Raw genomic sequence first — 24049 nt, forward strand, 5'->3', positions numbered from 1 at the left:
CTAGCAGAGGGGCATGGGGAGCAAGACATTGCATCATCAGGCAAAGCCACGGGGATCTCTGTGGCAAGAAGCAGGAAGAGAATTCTAGTGTTGAAGCTACTTGGTTTGGCTGTGGGGTCTGGCTGCCTCGTACTTGGGGTCCCCAAAGACAACCAAGGTCTGGATTCAATGCTGCCATCACCAGATAGATAGAACCTAACACCTCATCATCCTGGAGCCCAAATCACTTGGGTTATGTTAACTAGCTTGGCCTGTACAGAGAGGAAGTCAGGTGGCATATGAAAACAAGCAGGGCTTTTAAAGATCAGGTCCTATATTTTTCAAAGTGTGCTCTGTGGAACCCTGGCATTTCCATGAAGCATCCTGGAGACTGTATGAGATGTGTGGGGTTCCTAGCTGAGAGCTCCAGGTCCCCTGAACCCTCAATCAGAGTAGCCCCTACTTCCATCTGTTTTGTGTATCTCGTCCAAGTTCATTGCTGTAGCGAGGACATGATAAAGTAATAACCACAAAAACATGAGCAGTGGCTAACACTGGCTAGGCTTGGATCTGGCTACTCTCTAGACTCACGGCCATCCCCTGGGCTGAGCAGGGGCAGCCGCCAGCGTGCTCTGGCCAGGCCAGCTGTTAAATGTTTGGGTAGCCTCCCTGGAAGGAGGACTATTTCCCCATTGACAGAAGACCCCGGGCCACAACCTGGCCAAGTTTCCTGGCTGGTTTGAATCCAGGGCTCGAGCCTCTGCCCTGCCTGCCTTCCTCTGGGAAGTGGATGCTTCAGTCCAACGGGATCAGAGCCAGACCCCAAGGCAGAGCTGCCTGCTTGCGCCTTTCTGCCTCCCTCTGACCCCCACCAGCCTGAGTCCTGACCCGGCCTGCAGGGCATCCAGGTGACTCATTGGACTCACATGGGGTCCCCTCTTCTCCTTTGAACCCTCCTCTCTCCAGGGTTGCTGGCTGCTCTGCTCCGCAGGTGAGATGCTCTGCCCTCCCCAACAGATGGTGGAAGCTGCATCATGTTAGACAGATTTGTGCCAGAGAAGATGTATGAGCTGGGGAGTTGCAGCTCCCCACCCCACAGGTCCTCTCTCTCTGCTCATTCTTGCCTCTTTCCATTAACCCTATGGGCACCAGAAGAGCGGGGTCTGCCTGGTTATAGGGCCTCAAGATGGTAACTCCTGGGGACCAGTGGTGGGGTCTTCTATCTCTGCATGAACTGTGACCCCAGGAGCAGGGAGCTGCATGAGGTTGGGGGTACTTACGAATTGTGGACGCTGCAGTTATAGAAGACAAAGCTGGTGCTGGCAAAGGTCATGCCTGTCTCCTTGGACTTGAGCTGCAGCTGGACAACGTGGTGGTCCCCTGTGGGGCAGAATCACAAGTACAGTGACGTGAGTCAGGGGGAAGGCCGTGGCCCTGTGGTGGGATTCCCTTGAGAATCATGCACCTGGAGAAAGGGAAGCGAGCTCCCCTGTGGGTGCTAACATGCTGCCTTGCAACTCTAACAGGACTCTGGTTCAGCAGGGCCCAGTCCCAGGACAACCTTGAGAGTGGCTGCAGAGTGAGGTTCTGATCTCTTCCTTCTTCCACATGGTATCCCTGGCACCCACCCCACATTTGCTCATCATTGCTCATCACTTCCTCTCATGCATACACACACACACACACACACACACACACACGTAGCTCTCAGTAAAGCTGCCACAAAAAGTACACGAGGTTTCGCATGGAAGTCATTGTGTGTGCACATAGGCGCTCATCCCTCAGCTCTGCAACGAACAACCTATTCTGACGCCCCCTTTTCTAGTGGCTCAGTGCTCCACTGGGGTGGGAGGCCCTGGAATCCTCAGCTGGCGCCAGGGAGGAGCTGGAGCCCATGTTTAATTCACAGCCCTGACCCCAGGCCCCCACTTGCAGCCTTGTTCTATGCCTTCCCCAAGAGCCTCATTAATCAATCAGCTGCGAACAAATGTGACAAGCCCAAATGGGAGGGCCCACGTGGAATCAAGCTGCCCAGGCCCGTTTGTCCCTCGCCAGCATCCACCCCTCCTTTCCTGCGCAGCTGGCCACAAATGGGCAGGGGCTGCGCGTGGGGGAGGGAGAGGCTCAGGTTCAGACACCAGTCATGCAGGGCGAGCGTAAAGAGCCAGATGACCCCGGTACCCCTGACTGACTTGACCTTGCTCCTGACCAACATCCTCTCCTCCACTGTGCCTCCCTGCCATCCTCTCCCCTTCCAGCACAATCTTGGGACTCCACACATCCTCTGATTCTTTCTGGCTTTGCCTCTACCACCCTTCCTGCAGCTGCAACTCCGCTAGGAGGAGGCTGACTCTTGGGTACTTACCTGATTTCAACAGTCACTTCCAAGGGCAGTGGGAGGATACTCATCCCCTCTTCCTCTAACACACCGGCCACCCCACACCTCCCCTGCCTGTAGGCTCCCCCCAGCCCCATCTGCCCCGAGTGCTCCTCATCCGGCAGGAGGAAGGACATGCCACCCAGCTTTGCCTCCAGGGACCACTCACCATTCTCCGTGATTATCCGGGGCACCTCCTTGGCTGCTGGGGAGTAGCACTGGATCTGATTGCCTACCACCAGCCCATCCATCTCTGACAGGTCTTCAAAGGTGCAGTTGACGCCAGCTGACAGCTCTGGGACATTGTAGGTCTCCAGGACCAGCTGTGAACAGCTCAAAAGGAGAGAGAGAGGAGGCGCAGGACAGGAACAGGAAGGGTATGCAGCAAAGGAAGAAAGAGGGAGAACCAGTGAGATCAGACAGGAAGAAGAGAGAGAGAAACATGAGGTAATATTAACACGGAGTGGAAGAGCCCCCAGCGAGGGTAAGAGCACACTGAGAAGGTGGTGGGTGCGCACAAATAAACAGCAAGAAAACTTCAATAGACTGAATGGCTTTGGCCCCAGGAAACAGGAATGTTCAGAGGGTTTGTAGGTAGCAAGAAATACTTGGGCAGGACTAAGATATTTTGAGGAGGTTCTTCTGCATTTATCTCCAATTTTGGCAAAATGGCGGCCCCACTACCAGGGACCCAGTGCAAGGAGCTGGGAACCATCTTTCTGCATTTCGCCCTCTCTCTAAACACTGGACACATTTTAGAGACAAAGACCCACCTCCCTCTCGGTCGCCCTTTTGATCATTTCAGTATCACAACTTTCCCTGTCTCCCCACCCCAATATTCCTAGGAGCAGCCCCCTCCATCCTGCGGTACATCCTTGGTCACCCCACCTGGCTCTGCAGTGATTCTGCTGGCCAGGTTTGCCCGGCCCTCCTGAGGGGCACTGCGCCTTTCTGATGGGGAGAGGGTTCTTCCCACACCCTGGCCCTGGCTGCTGCGCCCTTACCAACACACTGTACTGAGACACGGAGATGTTGCTGGGATGGACCGTCAGCCGGACGCACTGCTTCATCTCCGAGGCGAACCTGCGGGGCTCCCTGGACCGCTCGCAACGCTCCTTCCTGGTGCACCTGGGAAGGCAGAGGAGCGGCCGCTCAGGAGCAGGCACCGGGCCCAGAGACACAACCGGCATTGTGAGCGCTCCCGAGGCAAGTCAAACGCCAGGCCCGGCTGCTTGGTGTCCTTCCTGCAGCCTGGTCCTCTCCTCCCATCATGCCCACGGAAATGATGGTCATTCTAACCACCCGCTGCTGAACGCAAGAACTTGAGGGTCGTCCCAAAGTCCTCTCATTCACAACAGGAATCGCGAAGGCCTGTCAATTCTACCTCTCCAGTCCCCTCCCTCCTGGTCCCTCTCCCCTCCTCCTTAGGGAAACACAACCTGTTCCCTCCACAGCACATAGTCCTTTAGGCTTTCTTGCCTTTGTGCATGAGGGCTCCCCTGTCTGGACCGCCCCCCACCCCAAGTTTTCCTTTGCTCAACTTCCCCTGATCTTCGTAGGTATGGTCCAACTACATGTCCCGGTGTCTCAGCCCCTACCCCACCTCACCCCACCCCAGGCAAAGTTAAGAGCATTTTGAGTTCCCTGCAGTCTAGAACTTCTCAGAGGACACTGCAATGATTGGGCTGAGGGCAGCCCTCTCCTGCCACGCATGAGCCTCTCAAAAGGAGCAACCATGCTTGATTAATTTGGGAATCCTCTGTAGCCCTCAAGGCCCCGCAGAGGGAGGATACACGCAGGTGGAAGGAGGAGAGGGGGGGGAGAGAGGAGCAGAGTGCAGTAGTCCAGAGTAAGCTCTGGAGCCAGGCTGCCCCGCATGGAATCCCTGGGCTGCGGTGTGAGGGAAGTGCTGGAGGTTTGCTGTTAGGCTCAGTGTCCTGTGTTGTTCAAAGCAGTGTGACCACAGGTGGACCCCATCCAGGTTCACCTGGAATTTTAGTCTTCGCTGATGGGGCCCTTTGAAAGATGCATTCGAAAATCATGGCCATCACCCAACTGTACACATTAGACACGAGGGAAGGGCTGGGACCAGGGATATTGTGGCAGGAAGGTCGCTGAGTTCTAGGGAAGAACATTTAACCCAAGTCAGACAAGCCAGACAAGCCAGACCATCACTGAGGAGCCATATTTGGAGACTGTTAGTGATTCTGCTCTGACGTGAGGGGAAGCAGGTCCTCGGAGGACAAGTTAAACAAGATGTGACTGCAGGCACATCCTCCTGGGCAGCTGGTCCCTTGGTTAAAGACAACAGACTCCACAGAGGGAGAAGATTATCAGGGACTGTTCAGGAGGGAGCATGGAGCAAGGAGTTTAGAAGGAAACAGAATAGCCGGGACCAGATCTTGCATGGGGAGGGAGAGATGGTGGAGGGAACTTGTGCCTCAAGAAGCAGAGGGGTGAGGTGTGTGGCAAAATATGAGGGATGAGAGCTGTCTGGATACCCTGAGCTGCTCTTGTGGTGAATCTCAGGCCTAGAGCTGTGTCTTTTTTCCCATAAGGAAGACACCTGTGGCCTCAGGGGGAGGGAAGACCCAACGGTGGAGTTCGGGAGCACTTAGCAAACGAAGGGAAAATCAATGAGGACTAAAGGAAGGGGAGATATCTGGACAAAAAGGATGACCTTTGAGTACACTGGATGTGGAAGGGGAAGCAAAAAACAATTCTGAATAATATAACCACAGGGACCAGTTCCTGGGCAAAAGGAAGCACCAAGATCGGGGGCATGAGGTCGTCATCCATCTTTCTACAAATGGTGGGGGAGTAGCGTCTAAAACTCCACCTTGTAGATCAGGAAACTGCAGAGATGGGGGGTCAGTCACTGCCCTCCTCAGAGGCTAATCAGAAACAGGCAGAATCTGAGCACAGGTGAACATTTCGCTGTTTCCATCATAGACTTTGGGCAATAGACTAATTTCCCCTCAACTTCTCCGAGGTGATGGCTGTTTCTGCCTGCCACTGGGAAGCACTTTGAATGACATTGAGATTTGTGATTTCTCCAGGTCCCTTCTTAGAATCTCAGCCCAGAAGTGAAAGGTCAGACGTGAGTGTGGTCGTCTCTGGGGTGCCCCCGGTGACTGAGCTGACCATGGCAACCCAGGCTGTGTGCCTAAAAGTCATGGGAGTTAATTTACCAGCCTCTCTGTGAGGACTTCATTACCTCCAGCCATTAAGCTAATGTTATGGACTTTTCCTGGGTGTCTGCACTGACATCGCTATTAATAGTGTTATTACTCCCATTAACAGCAGACCCAGAGAGCTGGTACAGGCTTAAATTATTCACTGACTCCCCAACTTTGAAGTTCCTATTTCCAAGAGCAATCAGCAGGTCTGAAAAATTTCTTTGATTAAATTATGAAAAAGAGGAAAAATGAAGCTGCTTGTAGGTCAAACATCACCTCGAGTTACCAAAGAGGGATTTAGGCCAAAGAGCAAGAACTCCATCTCTTTTGCAGGGGGAAACATAGGCAGCTGCTTAGGGGAACCTCAGATGAGTCCTCAGCTGCTCGGCTTGTTGCTCCCAAAGTTCACATGGCTGCATTCTGCTATGGATCTTCAGCACCCCCAAAACTTCCCATAATCTCCCCAAAACCTAGGGTTCACCAGGGAAGCCAGCTATAGCATGCCATAAATTTGTTCTAATGTTTATTGATGTAATGTTGATGTGTAACATTATATAGGTTTTGAAATACAGGGTTATACACCCACATCTGTATTTCCTACATTATGCTGATCACCGGAAGTCTAGTTTGCTTCTTCACCATAGAGGTGACCCCCTTTTACACAACTTATCTACTCCTCCCTCTTCCCCTTCTGGTAACCACGATTTTGTTCTCATAGTCTGAGAGTTTGTTATTTACTTTTGCTTTTTTTGTTCTTTGGTTTTGTTTTGTGATTGACCACATGAGTGAAGTCATATGGTGTTTGTCTCCAAGTGACTTATTACAGATCACTTCCAGTTTTAAACATCCCATCTATCTGTGTAATTTGGGGCAGATTATATAACCTCTTGGTGCCTTATTTTCTTACCTCTACAATGGGGCCAAAAATAGCATCTATCTGATGGGATTACTATGAAGATTAAATGAGATTATTCAAGGAAAGCATTAAGAATCAGGCATGGCCCATACGTGCTGGGCCCCCAGCACAGGTCAGCCAGTGTTATTAGCCCATTCCTTCCCCGCCCTTCTCATACAAGCCCTCCAAACTGCAGCTGCTTCAGAAATATGGATCTGCTCTCAGACAGCCCATTGGGCAAATCAAAGATAGAAAGACAGGGATAGATTTCCTCTTAATGAGGGCAGGGGAGCCCAGAGGCCAGGAGGGAGACAAAAGGCAAAGAGTGGTCAGGGTTGCAGCCCTACCTTCTTCCGAGCTGTCAGAGGGAATTGAGAACTCAGCTTTCCTTGTGGAAAGTCAAGTTTAAGGTCAGTGTCAGAGATGTTTTGACATTTCTACTATCCCTCAGAGTTCACGGGGGTGGAGGTTGTAAGTGTCCAAAAGCACAGACGATTGACCTTAGAGGTGGCAGGATAATGGAGAAGAATGAAAGCCTTCTGAGTTCTTATGGGGTCGGTCCCAGGGATGGCCTTCTGCTGTGCTAGGCCTGTGATTTCCCACTAGCCCAGGCAAGAACTAGGAAATATGCAAAGGGTCCATTCATGACTCTTGAGGGGTGGAGGGCAGCAGGAATGGCCTAGACGTTCTTTCCAAGGGGCTATAGGTGCCTCCTACAGCATTTCCTTCCATTCCAGCATCTGGAATAGAGGAAGAAACCACTTCATCTGTTCTCCAAGCAGGAAAATTGGAATTCATAAGGACTTAAAAAGTGCATCCTATATGACTGTGAGCTTTTAGACATTCCTAGGTACCAACACCCTGTCACCCCATCCGAACAGAGACCTGTAGATGGATTAGGGCAGGAAGGAGGCCCTGAGAAGATGCCTAGGCCCCCTAGAATTGGAGTCTTTCCCTGCCAACCTTCCTTTACCTCCCTGCCTCCTTCCACTTTCTCTGCAGCTGGGTCTTCCAGCCCCACACTGGAGGTGATAACAGCCCCTGGGAACAAAGGTCCTGGTCCCTGGAGGGGTTATTATTCAAGTCAGTGGTTCCAAGCAGATTATCCTCTCTAATGAAGCAGCTCCCTCCGCCCTCCCCTAAGCCTGAACTTTCACTGCTGGAGAATTCCCAGCCAAGTGGAAAATTAGAAGGGAGAGGAATGGAGAAAGGAAGGGGGTGAGAGAGAGGGAGAGAGGTGGTGATTAAGTTCTCTAGAAATTAATTCCTAAATACAGTGATAGAAATATTAACTCCCAGTGCTGCCGACCACGCAACCAAATTTCAATTTGGAAATGGAGTTATCTGCGAGTGTGGTCTAGGGGAGACTCCAGACGGGGGAGGGGGTTGCTGCTGGCCTGTCTCCCCAGGCCCTCCACTGGCCTTGGATATCAGAACTTGCTCCTTGCCTCTCCCCACAGGCAACCCCCAATCTCTAACATTCCACATGGGTCACTCCCTGTACTTAAAGTGCACCATTCAGAACACGAGGATACTGGGGAAAAAAATGGGGTAGTGGTGGGGTAGAGAAATAGCTGGGTGAGGGAATATATTAGATATATAGATTAAATATCTTTAAAAAGATATTTAATGTACATTAGATATGTTAAATATAGAGCTTTATAGAAAAATTAAGAGGCTGCACACTTACTCAAGGAAGAGATCTTGGGGGGCTCTATAGTCATTTGTCTCCATATCTGGGAAGTCTGACAAGGGGATGGACTGGGCTTGCTAACACCCCACATTTGTGCTCTGCAAGAATGTCCACTGACAGGCAGGTGCATCTGTGTGGCTTGGAGGAAGGTAGATCAGACAAGAGGGAACCGTCGAGGCAGATGGATGGATAGGAGGTTTCTGACATGAAGGGCGAGACCATCCAGTTCACATTTGTAGGATCCAGTGATGACACTTGGTCTCATGGAAATCTAAGTATTTATGTTGTCCTTGGATAACCCTCAAGATAGGGGGCTGTGATGATATTATGATACTCCCCTGCCACCAGCTGCTGGTAACAAGACCCATCCCCCACCTCCACCTGTAGGTCCAAAGTCATCCTGAACAACAGATGGACTCGCCAGGCCTCCTGGGCCTCCCCGAGTGGGGGAGCGCACTGCAGGCTGAGGTGGCACAGGAGTTAACAGGGACCAGCAGGTGCAGGCATCAGTGGATATGCGACTGATCATAATCCCAAAAGACAAAATCCTGGATGCCAGAAACCCAGATCTTGACATCTGGAAAACCACCATCCTGCAAGGGCCAGGAGGGTGACTGGAGAGGCTTGGAGAGCCAAGCACATCATTGTGGTTCTCCAGTTGCTCATAGAGATCATGCCCAACCCAAAACTCATGTGAGGGTTTTCTCTTGTTTTTCTCCCTCCCTTCTGAGAGTGTCCCTCCCAGCGCGACAAGACATCTGTGATGCTGCCCCCTCACAAGGACGCCTCCAGGAGTGGGGTGTGCCTCAACGGGAAAGAGGAGGGCTGAGGAACACACTCACACTGGTGCCTCGAAAGCTAAACGTGGCTTCTTGGGGATGCCAAGCGATTGCTGAACTTTTTTTTTTTTTTTTTTTTTTTTTATAGAGGCATGCTTTATTTATTTGTTTGCTGGTTTGTTTGTTTGTTTTGTTTATACATGCACTGGGTACAGTCAGAAGCGTGGGAGGGTGAGAGAATTCACCAGAGCCAGAGCGGGGAGCAGAGCAGGCAGAAGGACCGAAGTACACTGCTGAGGGGAGCAGCGGGCGGCAGGAGAGGTCTGCACGCCATGTGGGACCCTCCTCTGGTGGCCGGGGAGCAGCCGGGGATCGAACCGGCGCCGCAGAGGCCGCGGGCAGCTTCGCAACCCAGCGCTCAACCTCTGCGCCACCGGGGAGGCCCCGATTGCTGAACTTTTAAGGTGGCGCACCCCTGTTCTGACAAGACCCACCATTTGGGCCTCCCCGGTGGCGCAGCGGTTGAGCGCTGGGTTGCGAAGCTGCCCGCAGCCTCTGCAGCGCCGGTTCGATCCCCGGCTGCTCCCCGGCCACCGGAGGAGGGTCCCACATGGCGCGCAGACCTCTCCTGCCGCCCGCTGCTCCCCTCAGCAGTGTACTTCGGTCCTTCTGCCTGCTCTGCTCCCCGCTCTGGCTCTGGTGAATTCTCTCACCCTCCCGCGCTTCTGACTGTACCCAGTGCTTGTATAAATAAATAAATAAATAAATCTTTAAAAAAAAAAAAAAAGACCCACCATTGCCAGCTCTCTCCAACACAGGGCAACGCGTGTGTATACTTTTGATGTCTCAGTAAACGCGCCCTTCTCCCCAGGCCAGCTCTCTGAAAGGACCTTTGAGTCTTCTCTTTTCAGGATCTTGGTGCTGCCTTGGGATGGGGGTGTTCCAAACTGTGTCCTTGGGGATTATTACACACACCTGGCCCCAGGTCCTTTCTGGTTTATGGCCTCGGAGTGGGCCTGTCCCAGCATGGTGGCTCAAATGGTGGGACTCACTGCCGGACCAGGAAGCCACGCTATGTCCCGGGTCCTGGGTTGGGGTCTTGCCTCGGCTTCCCTTCAGTCCCTCCCCAGACGAACGACGCAATGAACACAGCCGCAGCTGGTGGTGACAGGGACAGGGAGAGGTTCCTTCTCTCTGAGAAGAGTAATCGCAGGTAGCAGTGGCCAGAGGGGAGGTGAAGAGGGGGTGTCTCTCTTCTTTTTGACAGTAGGCAGCGCTGTTCAGAGGTAGCTATTTCCACTAAGGTTGAGGGGAGAGGGGCGGGCCACAGCAGCTGGTCCATCTCTTCACAGTCCAGTCGGCAATAAGGAGGAGACCTACTCCTTGAGACACGTCCCACCCCTACTCCAGTGGACTCTGATCAGCTTCCACTTGACTTTATCTAACAGCCTGGAGCTCGGGCTCGTGTCTGCCACCAGGGCAGCAGGCTTGGCACAGAAAGCATCTGGTCTGTGGCTGATTATTGTATTTTAGTGCTCGGTGTGGGGTGGCCACATACATCTGCAGAGATGTGAGCCTGTCCCTCTGAATCACATGCCCTGTTGTCAACCAGTGTAAGCTCAGGGACAATATAAAGCAAAAAAATAATAAAATAAAAACCAAACAAAAAAATCAAATAAGACCAGGCTCTGGGACAGGCTACGAAGGAGCACGTCTTAGGAAGGACAAGCATTTTAGAATCAGCCTGTGCTTCAAGGGCATAGGGGCCAGGCGGTGCCATTTTTACTCCCCCTACCCTTGGCTGCTGAAGGTCTCCTGTAAGCACGGGCCACGCAGAGCTGCCCAGTGCAGGAAGGCTTCATGGTGTGGGCTGACCCTGGGCACCTGGCCACAACCCTCTGGTCCTGGGGAGGACACAAAGGGAAGGGGAGCAGGGAGCAGGCCCCGGGATCTGCCCCCCAACCTCTGCTTACATGGTATTTGAAACTGGGGCTACCTCCAGGCCAGAGGGGCTGCCCCAAGCCTCTAGTTTCACGGTCAAGGTAAAGCTAAAGATGGCGCTTCTCAGCTCTGCTTTAGAGCAGAGGAAGCTGCATCCTGCTGGGTCTGCCCAGGCAGGGTCTTGGTTTGAACCTGTTCCTCCTGCCCTAGATAGCGGCACCTTCCTTCCTGCCCCCTTTCTCCATCTTGGCAGAAATGGTACAAAGAAGCGAAGATGTGAATCTGGAATGGGCACCTGTGCTCACCCACCCAGGGAAGGGCATTCTCCCAACAGAAGAAAGCTGCAAAGAGGAGGGAGGCTGGGGGAGACTTTATAAAAGCTGAGTTTATCTTTCCCTGCCAATGTCTTGGGTTACATGAGCCTCCCCGGGGGAGCTGATGGTCCTTTTGAAGAAAGGTAATGTCTGGGCCAATCGATGCGGATGGGCTGGGTCTGCCTGGGGTCAGGTTACCTGCTGAGACTGAGAGGCTTCTTTGCCCAGGCTTGGGAGGGAAGGTGGAAAGGGGGGGCTTCCCAGACTGGTGTTGGAGGGAATGTCCCAGGACCACCAGGACAGCTAAGTCAGAACAGGTGGGCTTGGGTCCACAGTGAACATCCCAGCAACACAGGCTCAGGATTCCTGGACAAAGAAAAGCTCACTTTGTTGAAGGTGCTGTGACCTTTGGGAAGAAACCAGCCAGGCTGTGGGCCAGGGCTGGAGGCTAGAGAGGGTGACCAACAGGGTGCCTCTGGGGTGCTCCTGGGCTGGCAGGCCCGTGCTTTGTGACAATTGAGAGAAACAGGAGGGAGGGTTTCAATTACTCGAGCATTTCTTAAGCCTGTTCCATCTGCGACCCACCTGTGTCCTTGCTGGTACAAACAGCCCTTTGAGTCACCCAGCCACCTGTTTGCAGGGCCCGGCCCTGGAACTACATGCTCTCACTTTCTCACCTACTCTCCCCTGTCCCTCTGTTTCTGTTTCCTCCTGTTTCTCTCTCTCTCCTGTACATGCACACACACACACACACACACACACACACACACACACACACACACACACAGCTTCTGCTGTCCTTCTCTTTCCACAGAGTTCCCACCATCTTACTCCTGATGCTCTTTGGCCTTGGGGGGCCTGGGGTCAGGTTCACGGGGCCTGTATCCCTCAGCACAGGCTCGTGCCCTGGGATGGGCCTAACAAATGTACTGATTCTAGTGCAGGTTGCAATCCCATGGCCCCGCCCCCTGGATCCCCAGAGCAGACACTTGGTCCCCAGAACTTCAGGACAGAGACTGGCTAACACAGTGCCACTGGCTTACCCTAGCACGAGCCTAGCACTGGGCTTGACACAGACAGAACAGGGCCAAGGACGTGTGTGTGTGTATGTGTGTGTGTATAGTGTGTGTGTGTATAGTGTGTGTGTGCATGTGTACAGCACTCTCCCAAAGCAGTGAGACCTTCCTGCACATTTTATCTTTCTCCCCTCCTAATATAAACTGAGGCATCCCTGGGTAAGTATCTGCAAGCTCTTCCCGGTCACCCTTGACCTTCCACACCAACTCTGCCAGCCACAGGTCTCTTCCCACGGCGGTATTTCGGCTCTGAGAGGGGATCCCAGGAGCAGCCCCTCAACTCTAAGAAGCACAGAGGAAGCACAGCACAGCTCCTGCTCTCTGGCGCCAGTGCCTACTAAGGGCTGCCTCATGTGACACGTGAATAAATATGCAAACTTCAGAGAAAGGCATGATACCAGGTGAGTGGAGGTTAGAGGACTCCAGCAGGGGCATTGGCCACCCAGAGGAAGGCAGTTTGAGGCTAGGGACAACCATGGGACGGGAGGGATGCTATTAAAGTTGAGCAATCTGGAAAATTGATGGGGCTTAACCAAGGTCATGAGATCCAGGCCCCTCTGAGCTCCCAGTCCTGCCCCCGCTGTGCCAGGATTCCTGCACATTTCACAGTGCTGCCACCATCACTCCCACCTCCGTGCTTGCGTTTGATTCCCCATCCCCCTTGGTGAGAAGGGCAAGATAGACATCACCATGTCCAATTTGCAGATGAGAAGCTGGGATGTCGCGCCAGGTTGCTGCACAGCTGGGGGAGGTGGGCTTTGGGCTTGGTGGCCCAAAGTTCACATGTGGGTTGTCTTGTTTAGGCCATGCAGAAAGCAGAGCTGCCGGCTTCCCAGAGCAGGCTGATGGCATCCTTCATGAACACTCTGAACTTCACCCTGGCCCCAGGCCTCCCACGGGACAGGTAATATGATATCTAAGGGCAAACTGACCACACAGAAGTCATCTCTGGTCCCTCCTCCTTGCATTTATGTGTGGTGGCAGTGGGAGTTGGGGACTCTTGTTGCCCCTCTGCTGCCTGCTCCCCATAGGGCTCAGTGCTGTGCAGGTCTGGCCAGCAGCCCCGGCAGGCTCAAAGCTGACCTGGAGACCTGCCTTTGGCCCACTGCAGACAGTGTCAGAGAGGAGCCAGCCTTTCTGACTGCCCTCGACTGATGCCAGGTGGGAGAGCCCTGTGCCAGGAGCAGCTGAGCCATCTTCGGCCAAGAGAAGCCAGCTGGCCCCGTGGCCCCCAGGAAGCACTGGGTTCAAAGCACAGTCCCTGGTGAGACACGAAAACAGCTCCCCTCTGCCTTTTCTGGGATTGTCTCTTGGCCCTTCTGATCGAGCAGAGCCCATCCGGATTTGAATGCAATTTCTTCCTTGCCCTTGTGCGGCAGCTGCTCTTAGGCTCTGCTGCAGTTCGGACACACACCTCCGGGAACTCGCCTCCACTGAATTTCTGATCACGAAGGGCCTCTGAGTTACAGACATTTCAGTGTAGACCAATGGCTCTCTATTTGCCCCACCATAACATTTTTGAGGGACTTCAGCCCTTTTACAGCATTCTGAGACTCCTTATGCCAGAGACCGTCACTCAGAGAAGGGTTGGGTCTTTGTGCCCTTGGAGAGGATAGATCCACTATGAAGGGGCCATTTTCAGTTTTCAGTGGCACTCCTGGGGCGAGGGGCAGGCAGGATCCTGCTCTACCCTCTTAATTTGAAAGCAATTGGTCATGCGCAACTGGTGGTGGCCAGTTCAGGCTCTTAGCAGGGAGACTAAAGTCCTTCTCCTTGATTTCTAACACTCATGTCAACTCACAGTGTTAAGTTTTAAGTGTTGACTGGAAGCCTGGTTGTACGGCCATAGCTTCACTGGGACCACCTGCCATTAGAGGGGGGCCCACTGGCCTCTCCAGTAGGTGAGGTCTCTGGATCCCCTATGGAAGGTCTTTAGCTCTGCCCCTAAATCTCGGCTGATTTCTTTACCCTGCAGCCCACCCCTTAGATCACTTACCATGCTATCATTTATCTCCACCATATACCATGGACACCATGAAATGCCTCCTTCCCACTTCTAGAGAACAAAGTGGACCCAGCACTGAGGAGACAGCTGGGACTGGGCTTCCTCAGTAGGGCCCAAGACCCAGCAAACTCTGACAGCCAGATGGGTATTCTGACGGCAGAGAGAGGGGTCCCTGGGGTTACGCCTTTGGACTGTACGCCTCAAGCACAAGAGGATTCTGGAGAAATATTAACAAGTAGGTGAAGTGGACATTGAATCACTAAGTGGACGGTACAGATCTTGCACAGGATTCAGGGATCCTCTCACATCTGATCCTCAGGAAAGAAAAATCCAATGCATTGTCCTGCAGTTCAGCCCCGGAAAGCCAGTCTACAGTCACAACACCTTGAGAGAAATGTCTGGGAATCCACCTCCATGCGCTCCCCAGTGTGTCATTATCCAGCCTGATTCCATAGGCTGACCCAGCCAGGCTCCCAAGCTGCCATTTCCATAAATTTCTTAGGGGAATTTGGCAATTTCAAGTGAAGTCAGCGCAAAGAGGGAAGATGTAATTTGCAAATGATACAGGGAAGGAGGAGTAGAAAATGACAGGGAGCGATCAAGGTGGGGAGAGCGATGCAGGAGAAGAAGGGGTGGGGGGAGCTGCAGGTGATACTCACGTGTTATGAAGCACACACCAGCCACAGTGGGGGTCCCCCGAGCCAAGGCACTCGCTGCAGCTCCGGTATTGCCCACAGGACTCCACAGGGACTCGGGTGAGCTGGGACAGGATGACAAGGAAACGAGTGGTCAAGATTTTGCAGAATATCTGATGGTTCGCCACAAAGGGATGCTCTGGTGACTAGCACCTGCTTGCGTGATGGCATTTGAGCAGGTGGCCACAGAGCATGCAGGGGAGATTTTCTTAGAAATTTCTAGGAAGAGGCCTCATAGGGCTCCTGTTTAATTGTTACAACAGATATTTATGCCCTGCACATTTACATTTTTCTGCCACCCAAACTCAGACGATCCCTACAAACATCTAATTTATTCTATTTGTTTCTTAACCCTGTGGTGAATGTTTCTCTTTCTCTGTTCTTATTTCTCTGTTGCCCTGAATGTTCATCTGCTTCCCAGTCCTGCCCCTCAGGGCTCATCCTATTGGCCAATCCAGACAGCATTTAGGCGAAGACCAAGAGCCTTCTCTTTCTCTGAGCTTTTAACAAGGTGCCATAAACTCCCTTTGTAGCTGTTACTTTCGCTCTTTTTCTCATCTTATTGGCCAAATGGCTCTAAGAATTTTTCTGGGGTTTTCAAACAGCAGCTGTTATTATTTCTCCTCTTACCCACATCCTTTTGATGACTAGGGGTTTCCTTTTCCACCCCCCAAACTTTATATTAGCTTTCACCAGCAGCTTGTTAATGTAAAATGTTCCACATGACATTTCTGCTTAGCCCAAATGCTTCCATTTCCTGTACGCTCCTACAGAGCTTTTGAATTTCTTTGTTCTCCAGTGTAGCTTTGCCCCGATGGCTTTTTACATGACTTCGTAGTGCCTGATACATGGGAGGTACTTAGTAATGAAATGCAGGATCAGATGGAATTTTAATTTTCTTTCTAGAGCTCTGGTCATGGTTTTCCATGTTGCTAGTTTATTCTTTTCAAGAAGTTTTTTGTTTTTTTTTTTTTAATCCCAATTTATCATTTGGGATGCCTCTTTATGTCATGGAGGACTTCTTACCTACTCTTTTAACTTGAACAAACCAAAGAGAATTTGATGCGGTCTTCCTGTTTAACTTCCCTCTGGTGACAACAGACTCTGAGGGTGGTAACCACCCCCCCAACCTGCTGGAGACTCTGCTCCCGGAGCCAGAGCAGAGGCTGTGCTCCCCGCCACCCCCTCTCCCCACCGGCTGCTCCCCAGATCATCTGTCTCCCTAAAGGTATCTACCCTTCCAGGGGCCACTAGTAACTCATGCACAGGCAAACTTATAACCCCCGCGTTACAAGTCTGCAATTAGGCTAAAAACTTTTTTTTTTTTTTTTGAAAAGTAGTAATTGCAAAACCCACCTGATTATGCTTCCCATTCCACCCTAATTTTCTTTATCTTTTATACAAGAAACTTTCTAAGTAAAGCTTTCAAGTATACAAGAAGCTTTCTAACTGCCTGTTCCCTTCTTCCAAGTTATCTGTCAGCCTCCTCCTCCCATTCTTATGGCTCTGCCCTTGGCCTTGCTGGCCCTTTCTCCACATTCTCAGATGTCTTCTTGCACATTTGGAATGTTCTCTTTCCTTTTATCGCTCTCGTGTAATCAGTAGGGGCTGCGCCTCGGCTCTGCCTGCAGACAACCTTCCTCTAGTCATAATGAATCCTGACAATCAGTTTCTAGCACATCGTCCCATTGACTCCGTACACAGCTGGGAACTAATGGGATTTCTGTTGCCTCTTTAATTTCTCTCCCCACACCCCTAAGTGGGTGTAGTTATGCTGGTCATGAAAACAAATAAATAGTGTTTCCCACCCCAAACCAAAGCACCTGGACCTCTAGGAATTCACCAGTGCTAATGAAGTCCACAAGCTATTTGCAAAAGTCTAGTGGAAATTGCATCATCGCTGCTTTCTGATTTTATGTATCCTCCGTAATGTATGGCCCATATTAAAACTAGGAAATATATTATTACTTAATAAAGGCAGTTTGTTGAGTAGGCAAAAAATCTTTCAAACCATGATGCCTAGAGGGGAAAATGTAGAAATAGGAGCCAGGATGGGGAAAGCTGGGAACATGAGTAAGTAACAACGTTTTCCTAGGTTCCAGCTGCTTGTCTGGCACTCCATATTTTGCATGGGCTTCAAGAGAAAATCATGGCTTGTTCAATCAAAAGCATTTTCTTGGTCTAAACTTAATTAATATCCTCTCCAGTTTTCCCCATTGACGTGCTCTATAATCTGTCTCGGATGTGCTTCTGGGTTCTGGGCGTGCAACACAGAGGACCAACTGCTTGGCAAACTTGATGTTCTCAAAAGCCACCCCGTTCAGATTTCAGATTTCTAAAAATATCTTGCAACTGGTGTTTAATGATGTCTATACCTGGAATTAAAAAAATCCTTATTCTATTTTAAACCAGAGTCATTTTAGTTGGGTTGAAAGAGTGTAGGAGGCTGCAGAGCTAGGTCCAAATTCCACTTTCACCATTTACTAGCAATAAGGTCCTGCTACTGCCCCAAGGCTCATTTCTTTCTCATCTTTAAACATGGAAATAAAAATCCCCCTCTTCACGCAGGGAGTTTCTCAAAGCACAGGTGACCCCATAAGTATGAGCGTTGTAAATGATCAAGAATGTTACAAGTGACAGTTATTGTTATAGTTTTAACCCTCGAACAACACAGGATTGATCTGCTCAGGCCCACTTACATGTGAGCTTTTCTCAGTAAATACAAAAACCACATTGCTCCTTCATTCTGAACACCGGAAGTGGGGTGCCTGTATAGAAACACGGATTTCTTTTTTACAGTATATTTTCAGTGTTGGGTGTCCACTGCTAGTAATATGTATAACATCTCCCACACTTTTTAGATTTAAGACATTGATATAGGTACTGAAAGACAGACGATTCAGGTTATAAACAGATGCCAAAGTTAAGGGATCGATAAATACTACTACTGTAAATGTTTTGTCTCTTCCTTATGAGTCTCTCAAAGACCTTAAGATTTTCTCAAAGCTTATGTTATTGTGATAATACAGCATACAATGATGTATTATATAATCTACGTGCGGATGGGCCTTTGAGGTTTTCAGGAACACCTCAGGGATGAGTAATAATATTATATATAATATATTATATAATATAATAATAAGTTTGGGGGAGGGCCTCCCCGGTGGCGCAGCGGTTGAGCGCTGGGTTGCAAAGCTGCCCGCAGTGTCTACAGCGCTGACTGCCGGTGAGGGTCCCACATGGCGCGCAGACCTCTCCTGTCGCCCGCTGGTCCCCTCAGCAGTGTATTTCGTCAGTCTGCCTGGCTGTTCCCTGCTCTGGCTCTGAAGAATTCTCTCACCCTTCCCCACTGCTGGCTGTACCCAGTGCTTGTATAAATAAATAAAGAAATCTTAAAAAAGAAAAGAAACAATAAGTTTGGGGGAGTGGAGAGTCTCACAGACTCTTGACTGTGGGGGTGGGGTTTTGGCACTCCTAACCCCCCAATGCCCAAGGGTCAGCTGTGTTATCTTGCCACTAACACCCCATTCTTCACTGTACCATCACCCACCTTCCCCCAGATCACAGAAGACTGCTCTGTCTTCCAGACCTCACGACCTCGGTCAGGAGTTGAACAGCTAGAAAAACTTTCCTTCTTCAGTACCCAATCACTCATGTCCTCCTTGAACTGTGCTGTCTGCCCCTAAACCATTTATTGCTTCATCTTTGAGGTGAAACGCTGGACTTGGCCCAGCTTCCTGAACTAATTCAGTGCTTGTACTAGTTACTGGAATCGTTATGTATTTTTCTTTGCTTCTCATCAAGATGGATCCCTGGGGGACATTGGGGGGGTTATGTGACTCAACTTCCTTTAACTTTTTCTTGAAGAATCTTTCTACCTGTACGTTCAGTCCTTTTTATTACCCTCTGAACTTTATCCAGATTCCCCCCACTCTTTTTAAAGCATAAATGTTAAAATGGTGCCAGCAGGATTCTGACAGACCAAGTGGAAAGGCTATCATTACTTGAGAGGTTGGTACCACCTTCCTCACATTTCTAGAACTTTCCTTGGAAATCTTCAAAATCTCATTATCAGGCTCTATATTTTCCAGTAAAACAGAAGCCTCATCTCCCAATCTACATCATTGCTTTTCCTCACTCCCCACCCACTCCATGGATAGTTCTGGAAAGTTTCAGAAATTTTCCTGACACTTTCAATCATTTTTAAAAAACAGATTTAGTCCTCCGTTCTTGGTGCAATTCTATTCCCTGATGGCTCTGGCTACCTTTCACACCTTGCTAGTTAGCTGCGCAGATGGCCAGGTAGCTTCAGAGCCACCTGGCACTACAATACTCCCTCCCCAAATACCCAGGTTCTCTACCCACACCTGACACCAAAAGAAGCTGCCTCTCCCCTCCTTTGTCTCCGCTCCTCTCCTGACCCCCAAACACAACGAACTCCAGATGCAGAGCCACACGATTAATTAAAACCACCCCACGCTGATTAAAGTCTTAAGCCACAGTGCCAGGCATGCTAATTAACCGAGTGAAGGAATTCAACCACAGGAAGAAAGTCATGGAGAAAGACTCTGCTCAGGGAGCAAATCAGATGGTGACGTGACTCAAGCTATCGTAATGACGATTGTTGCAAAGAGAACAGAAGATTGGGACCGGCCCCTGCTCACTGATCCCTAGGAGAAGTGCTGATTGATGTGGCCACAATCGCTGGTTCCCTCACAATTTCTAGAGACAGGAGCCCCTTGCACCTCTCAGAGCCTCTGGGTGTGTATGCTTTGTGCTGGGGGTAACAAGGGGCCACCTGAGTGGAGGAGTTAGGGAGGAGTCTGCACAGAGTCATTCTGGAACATTTTACTGGCTTTGTGTAAAACATGTTGGGTGGTATAGCAGTTTCCCAAGAAGTTAAACAGAAGATTACCATATATTTATTAATTCCACAGTTACTACAAAGAATTAGAACAGAACCTTGCACACTCATATTCACAGCAGCATTATTCACAATTGCTAAAAGGTACCCAAATGTCTATCAACAGATGAAGGGGGCACAAGATGTGCCCTATACAGGCAATGGAATACTATTCAGTCTTGAATAGGGAGGGCATTCAAACATATTCTACAACATGTATAAACCTTGAAAACGTTACGTTAAATGAAATAAGCCTGTCACAAAAAGACAAAGAGTGGATGATTTGACCTAGAGTCAAATTCATAAAGATAGAAAGTAGAATGGTGGTTGCCAGGGGCTGGGGGCAAGAGAATGGTGAATTAGTATTTAATGGATGCAGTTTCAATTTTGGAAGATTAAAAAATGTTCTGGAAATAGATGGTGGTGATATTTGCACAACAATGTGAATGTTAATACCACCGAACACTAAAAATAGTTAAGATGGTAAATTTTATGCTATGCATATTTATGTTATAAAATATTAAAAATAAAACTATTGGTTAGAGGTGAGAGCACCAATTCTCTGCTCAGTTCCCTGGGTCAAGGGGGAAAAGCTTTCTGTTGGCAGACTAATAAATTCATGCTTATGAAATATTCTGAGATCCTTGAGTGAAAAGAAAGGCATCATTACTCTTTTCAATTTAATCTCAAATGGACACAAGGTTTTGGATGAATATCTCATCATGTGTCGCTCTATAACTGGACCTGTCATCTCAAGCTCTGAACCTCCATTTCCTGATTTGGAAAACTAATGTCATAGCTTTGTTCTACCCAGAACCATTCCTACCCTCCCACCCCTTCCAAGAGGCCTGGGGAAACTGTTTGAACTTCAAATAGTTCCTGAGAGGTCAAAGGGCCTCTGGTTTTATAAAATTCCCTTGTTATTGCTTAGCCTCTGCTTTGGCATTTCTTGATCCAGTTAGGATCAGGAAGCACCTGTGTGCCTGACTCCATCCCTACCTCTCTCTCTCCCCTGGGTTCACTTTCTGGCAGTCACATTGATTTGCTTTATCCTTCTGTCCCAAGCTAAATGTCCCTAGAAAATATGGTCACATGTTGCTTAATGATGGCACGTGTTCTGAGAAATGCCTCCGTAGTTGGTTTTGTCTTTGTGCAAATGTCACAGAGTGTGACTACATAGCCCTAAATGTATAGCCCACTGCACACCTATGTTGTACAGTGTAGCCCAGTGGGATCCATGTCTCACGTCTGGTCTGTTATTGACCCAAACAAACCCCCTTAAGTGATGCATGACTGTAGACCACAGTTTTGTCTGGTTTTGAACTATCATCAATAGAATCACCCTCTCCACTTCCTCACATGTCCAATGACGAAGGTCTTGCCTTTACAAAGCAGCCTTGGATAGGAAGACAATGAGCCACAGACAACTGAGCTAAGGGGTCCATGAGGGATTTGAACCCATGCAGGATTCATAAGCTTCTATATTCTGATGGGCAGAATCCATTGCCTGCAGTGGATGTCTATGGCTGTTGGCCTGTTGTCTATGGCTTCCCTAATATATTTTTGAAAGATTTATTTATTTGTGCATACAAGAACTGGGGTACAGGCCAGAGGTCCAGGGGGTGAGAGAATTCACCAGAGACAGAGTGGGGAACAGAACAGGCAGGTTGACTGCAATACACTGCTGAGGGGAGCAGCGGGCGAGACAGGAGAGGTCTGCTGTGCCATGTGGGTATCTCCCTGGCCGGGGATCGAACTCGTGGTGCAGTGGCTGCGGACAGCTTCTTAGGTTATGTCTTAACCCCTCCCGCCACCAGTGAGGCCCCTTCCTTGATATTCTGACAGATACTTTCCTCTGGTGACAGGGTCTCACTCTGCCTGTTGCCATTAGCATCCCAATCGGTGCCTGCTGCTCTGCTGATTACATTCAGAAATGTTCCATAGATATAATGTAAGTCTCTGTGTATATCTCTAATTTGTTTAAGCATTTGACATTCTGGTCGAAATGTGAGTTATTACTCCATCTCTCCTCTTATAATTGGATGCTAATGCTACAGTGGCTATACCGAGCCTAATGGTGGGAGTTAATTTAAATGTCCAAAAGGCTTCTTAAGTACCCAATTTCCTTCAAAATTGTCAAAAAGGGAAAAAAAAGGCAAGAAGACCCATTAAGAAACTCCGAGAGGCTGCTGGAGAGCTGTCAAGCTGTGCGGAGGCTGGGACTGGTGCCTCCATTCTTCAGGTCTTACCTGTCTCCTGTCCCCAAGCAAAGGAAGGAGAGTTGGGAAAAGTCAGTCCTCTTCTAGAAAATTAGTAACTCAGTGTATGGATGTGTCCCAGGGTCATGGCTTTAGGGAGCCCCTCGACTCTCTCCAGGGGTCTTTCTTTTCTTTGGTGACCTTCAGCTTCATTTCTGCTGCATGGATTTTATAGAGACTCTTGTCTCCCTGTGGTAGCCTTGAAGCCCCTCTCACTGGGCTTGAGCTTACACTGCTGAGCATTGGCTCAGGAAGCTGTGGTTGTTTCATGTCATCCCTGAAATACAGGTGCTCACATCCTCTTTGCTCCGAGGTGGCAGGTATGTCTAACTGTGGCACACTATGTTCTGAGTTCCAAGTCTTGACTCCCCTAAAGTAGCCTTCTGCATCTACACTCATATCCCCTTATGGAAGCCTCCTGGTGAAAGGGACATTTACCCTGTGACCTTGGGCTTTACCTCAGGATTCTATTTGATCAACAGGATGGCAGCAAGTGCAAGGCAAAAGGTCTTGAGGTGTGCTTATATGGTTGGCCTTACCCTCTAATGTCATTGTCATGAAAAGAGCTTCCTGGGTAGCTTCTCCCTCTCCAATCTGGGCCCCAACTGAACCCAGGGGGAGCAGACCAGATCCTGGGCCACAGCAAACAGACAAGTCCCTCTGGTTCAGCCACTTGAAGCAGCACTGTTCTAGATCAGCCTAGGTCAGCTGACAGGCAACAGATTTCAGCTGCATGAATATGAGAAATGATGCTTCTTATTGTGAGCTACAGAGTTTGAGATGATTTCTTACAAGCTTTGTTGTGGCAATTAGCTAACAGATACAAGTCACACCAGGGTGTAAATGTCCTGAGAAGGTAGAGTGGTGAGGCTAAGTGTGGGAGGATGTGGTTGCAGTTGGGAGTTTCTTCCTACCCTGAGCACCAAAGTTACCTGCACCTGGCACCATATTGGGAGATTATTAAATGTTGGGTCTACCGTGATAAATGAATTACCCAGCATCTCCCAGGCTGACCAAGCTCTAATTTATGACTGTATATCTGTAGGTCTCAGGGAGACTCAGCCCTTAGCAAAGTGCCAGAAAATACTCTAAAAAGAGAGAATCACTCTCCAGACATGACTGGCTGACCAGGAGCACAGATGCTCATGGGGCCCTTTGCCCTGCCCTCCTGGCACCTCACTCCCTAAAAATGATTTTATCTCTTGGCAGCAATAAAAGTTCCTCAGAAATGGTTGCCTTGAGCTTTGCAATTCCTCCTGTTTGAGCCCTGGGGCTAATCCAACAGGGACAGCCTGGGAGCAGAATGATGCATAGCTATGGTCAAGGGCAGCAGCCCTGCCTGTCACCATTGTCCCACCTGCCTTCAGACAGGAATCCTGGGCTCAAGACAGGATCACATCAAGTCCGATACGACAGAAAGGCCAGCAGCCCCAGAACACGAGGTTGGGGAGCTAAGGTCCTGAGGTCTACGTCCTTTCTGGGAGTGTAGGTGACCTTGAACAAAGCTTTACACCACCTAATGCCTCCACTGACTCATTTTCAAATAGGGGGACCCACCTCTCCTCTGCCTTGGAGAATTGGTCACAAAATACTACTAATATAAATGGTCTGGGAAGCTTTTTACAAACGACAAGTAGCAGATGTTGCGGAGGGCTGCAATTTGCTGCTATTAATAAGAATAAATGCCTAATAGGAAGCCAGTTTGCTCTGGGAACTCGGACAGCCACGGAGTGAGCGTTGACGCCGGAATCATCAACATATGCTGTTCCTCATTAGTAACCGGCAGTAGCTGGGAAGCTGGGCGAGGGACTCTCTGCAGAGTCTCAAGAAATCACCCCATCCTCACGGCTTCCAGTGTGGGCTGTGCCACAATGGCACATGCTCCTTATTAGTCACACCCCTCACCAAGTGAGACAGCAATCCTCTTCTCTGCTGCACAGATGGAAAAGCGACAG

The 24049-nt window shown here is 49.9% G+C and overlaps 1 protein-coding gene across 3 annotated transcripts in view; it reads right to left on the bottom strand.

The window, feature by feature from the left end:
• Positions 1–24049, bottom strand: part of PLXNA4 (plexin A4) — a 408891-nt gene that overhangs the window by 78398 nt on the left and 306444 nt on the right. For all 3 annotated transcript variants that reach the window (XM_037518307.2, XM_054692673.1, XM_054692674.1), the window contains exons 5-8: positions 14898–14998; positions 3361–3484; positions 2526–2679; positions 1260–1359 (exon numbers count right to left, since the gene is read on the bottom strand). In XM_037518307.2, the coding sequence (XP_037374204.2) occupies positions 1260–1359; positions 2526–2679; positions 3361–3484; positions 14898–14998 (479 nt within the window). The remainder of the gene's footprint in view (positions 1–1259; positions 1360–2525; positions 2680–3360; positions 3485–14897; positions 14999–24049) is intronic.

This window comes from Talpa occidentalis, unplaced genomic scaffold (assembly GCF_014898055.3).
Source record: "Talpa occidentalis isolate TD23 unplaced genomic scaffold, MPIMG_talOcc4v2.1, whole genome shotgun sequence".
NCBI lineage: Eukaryota > Metazoa > Chordata > Mammalia > Eulipotyphla > Talpidae > Talpa > Talpa occidentalis.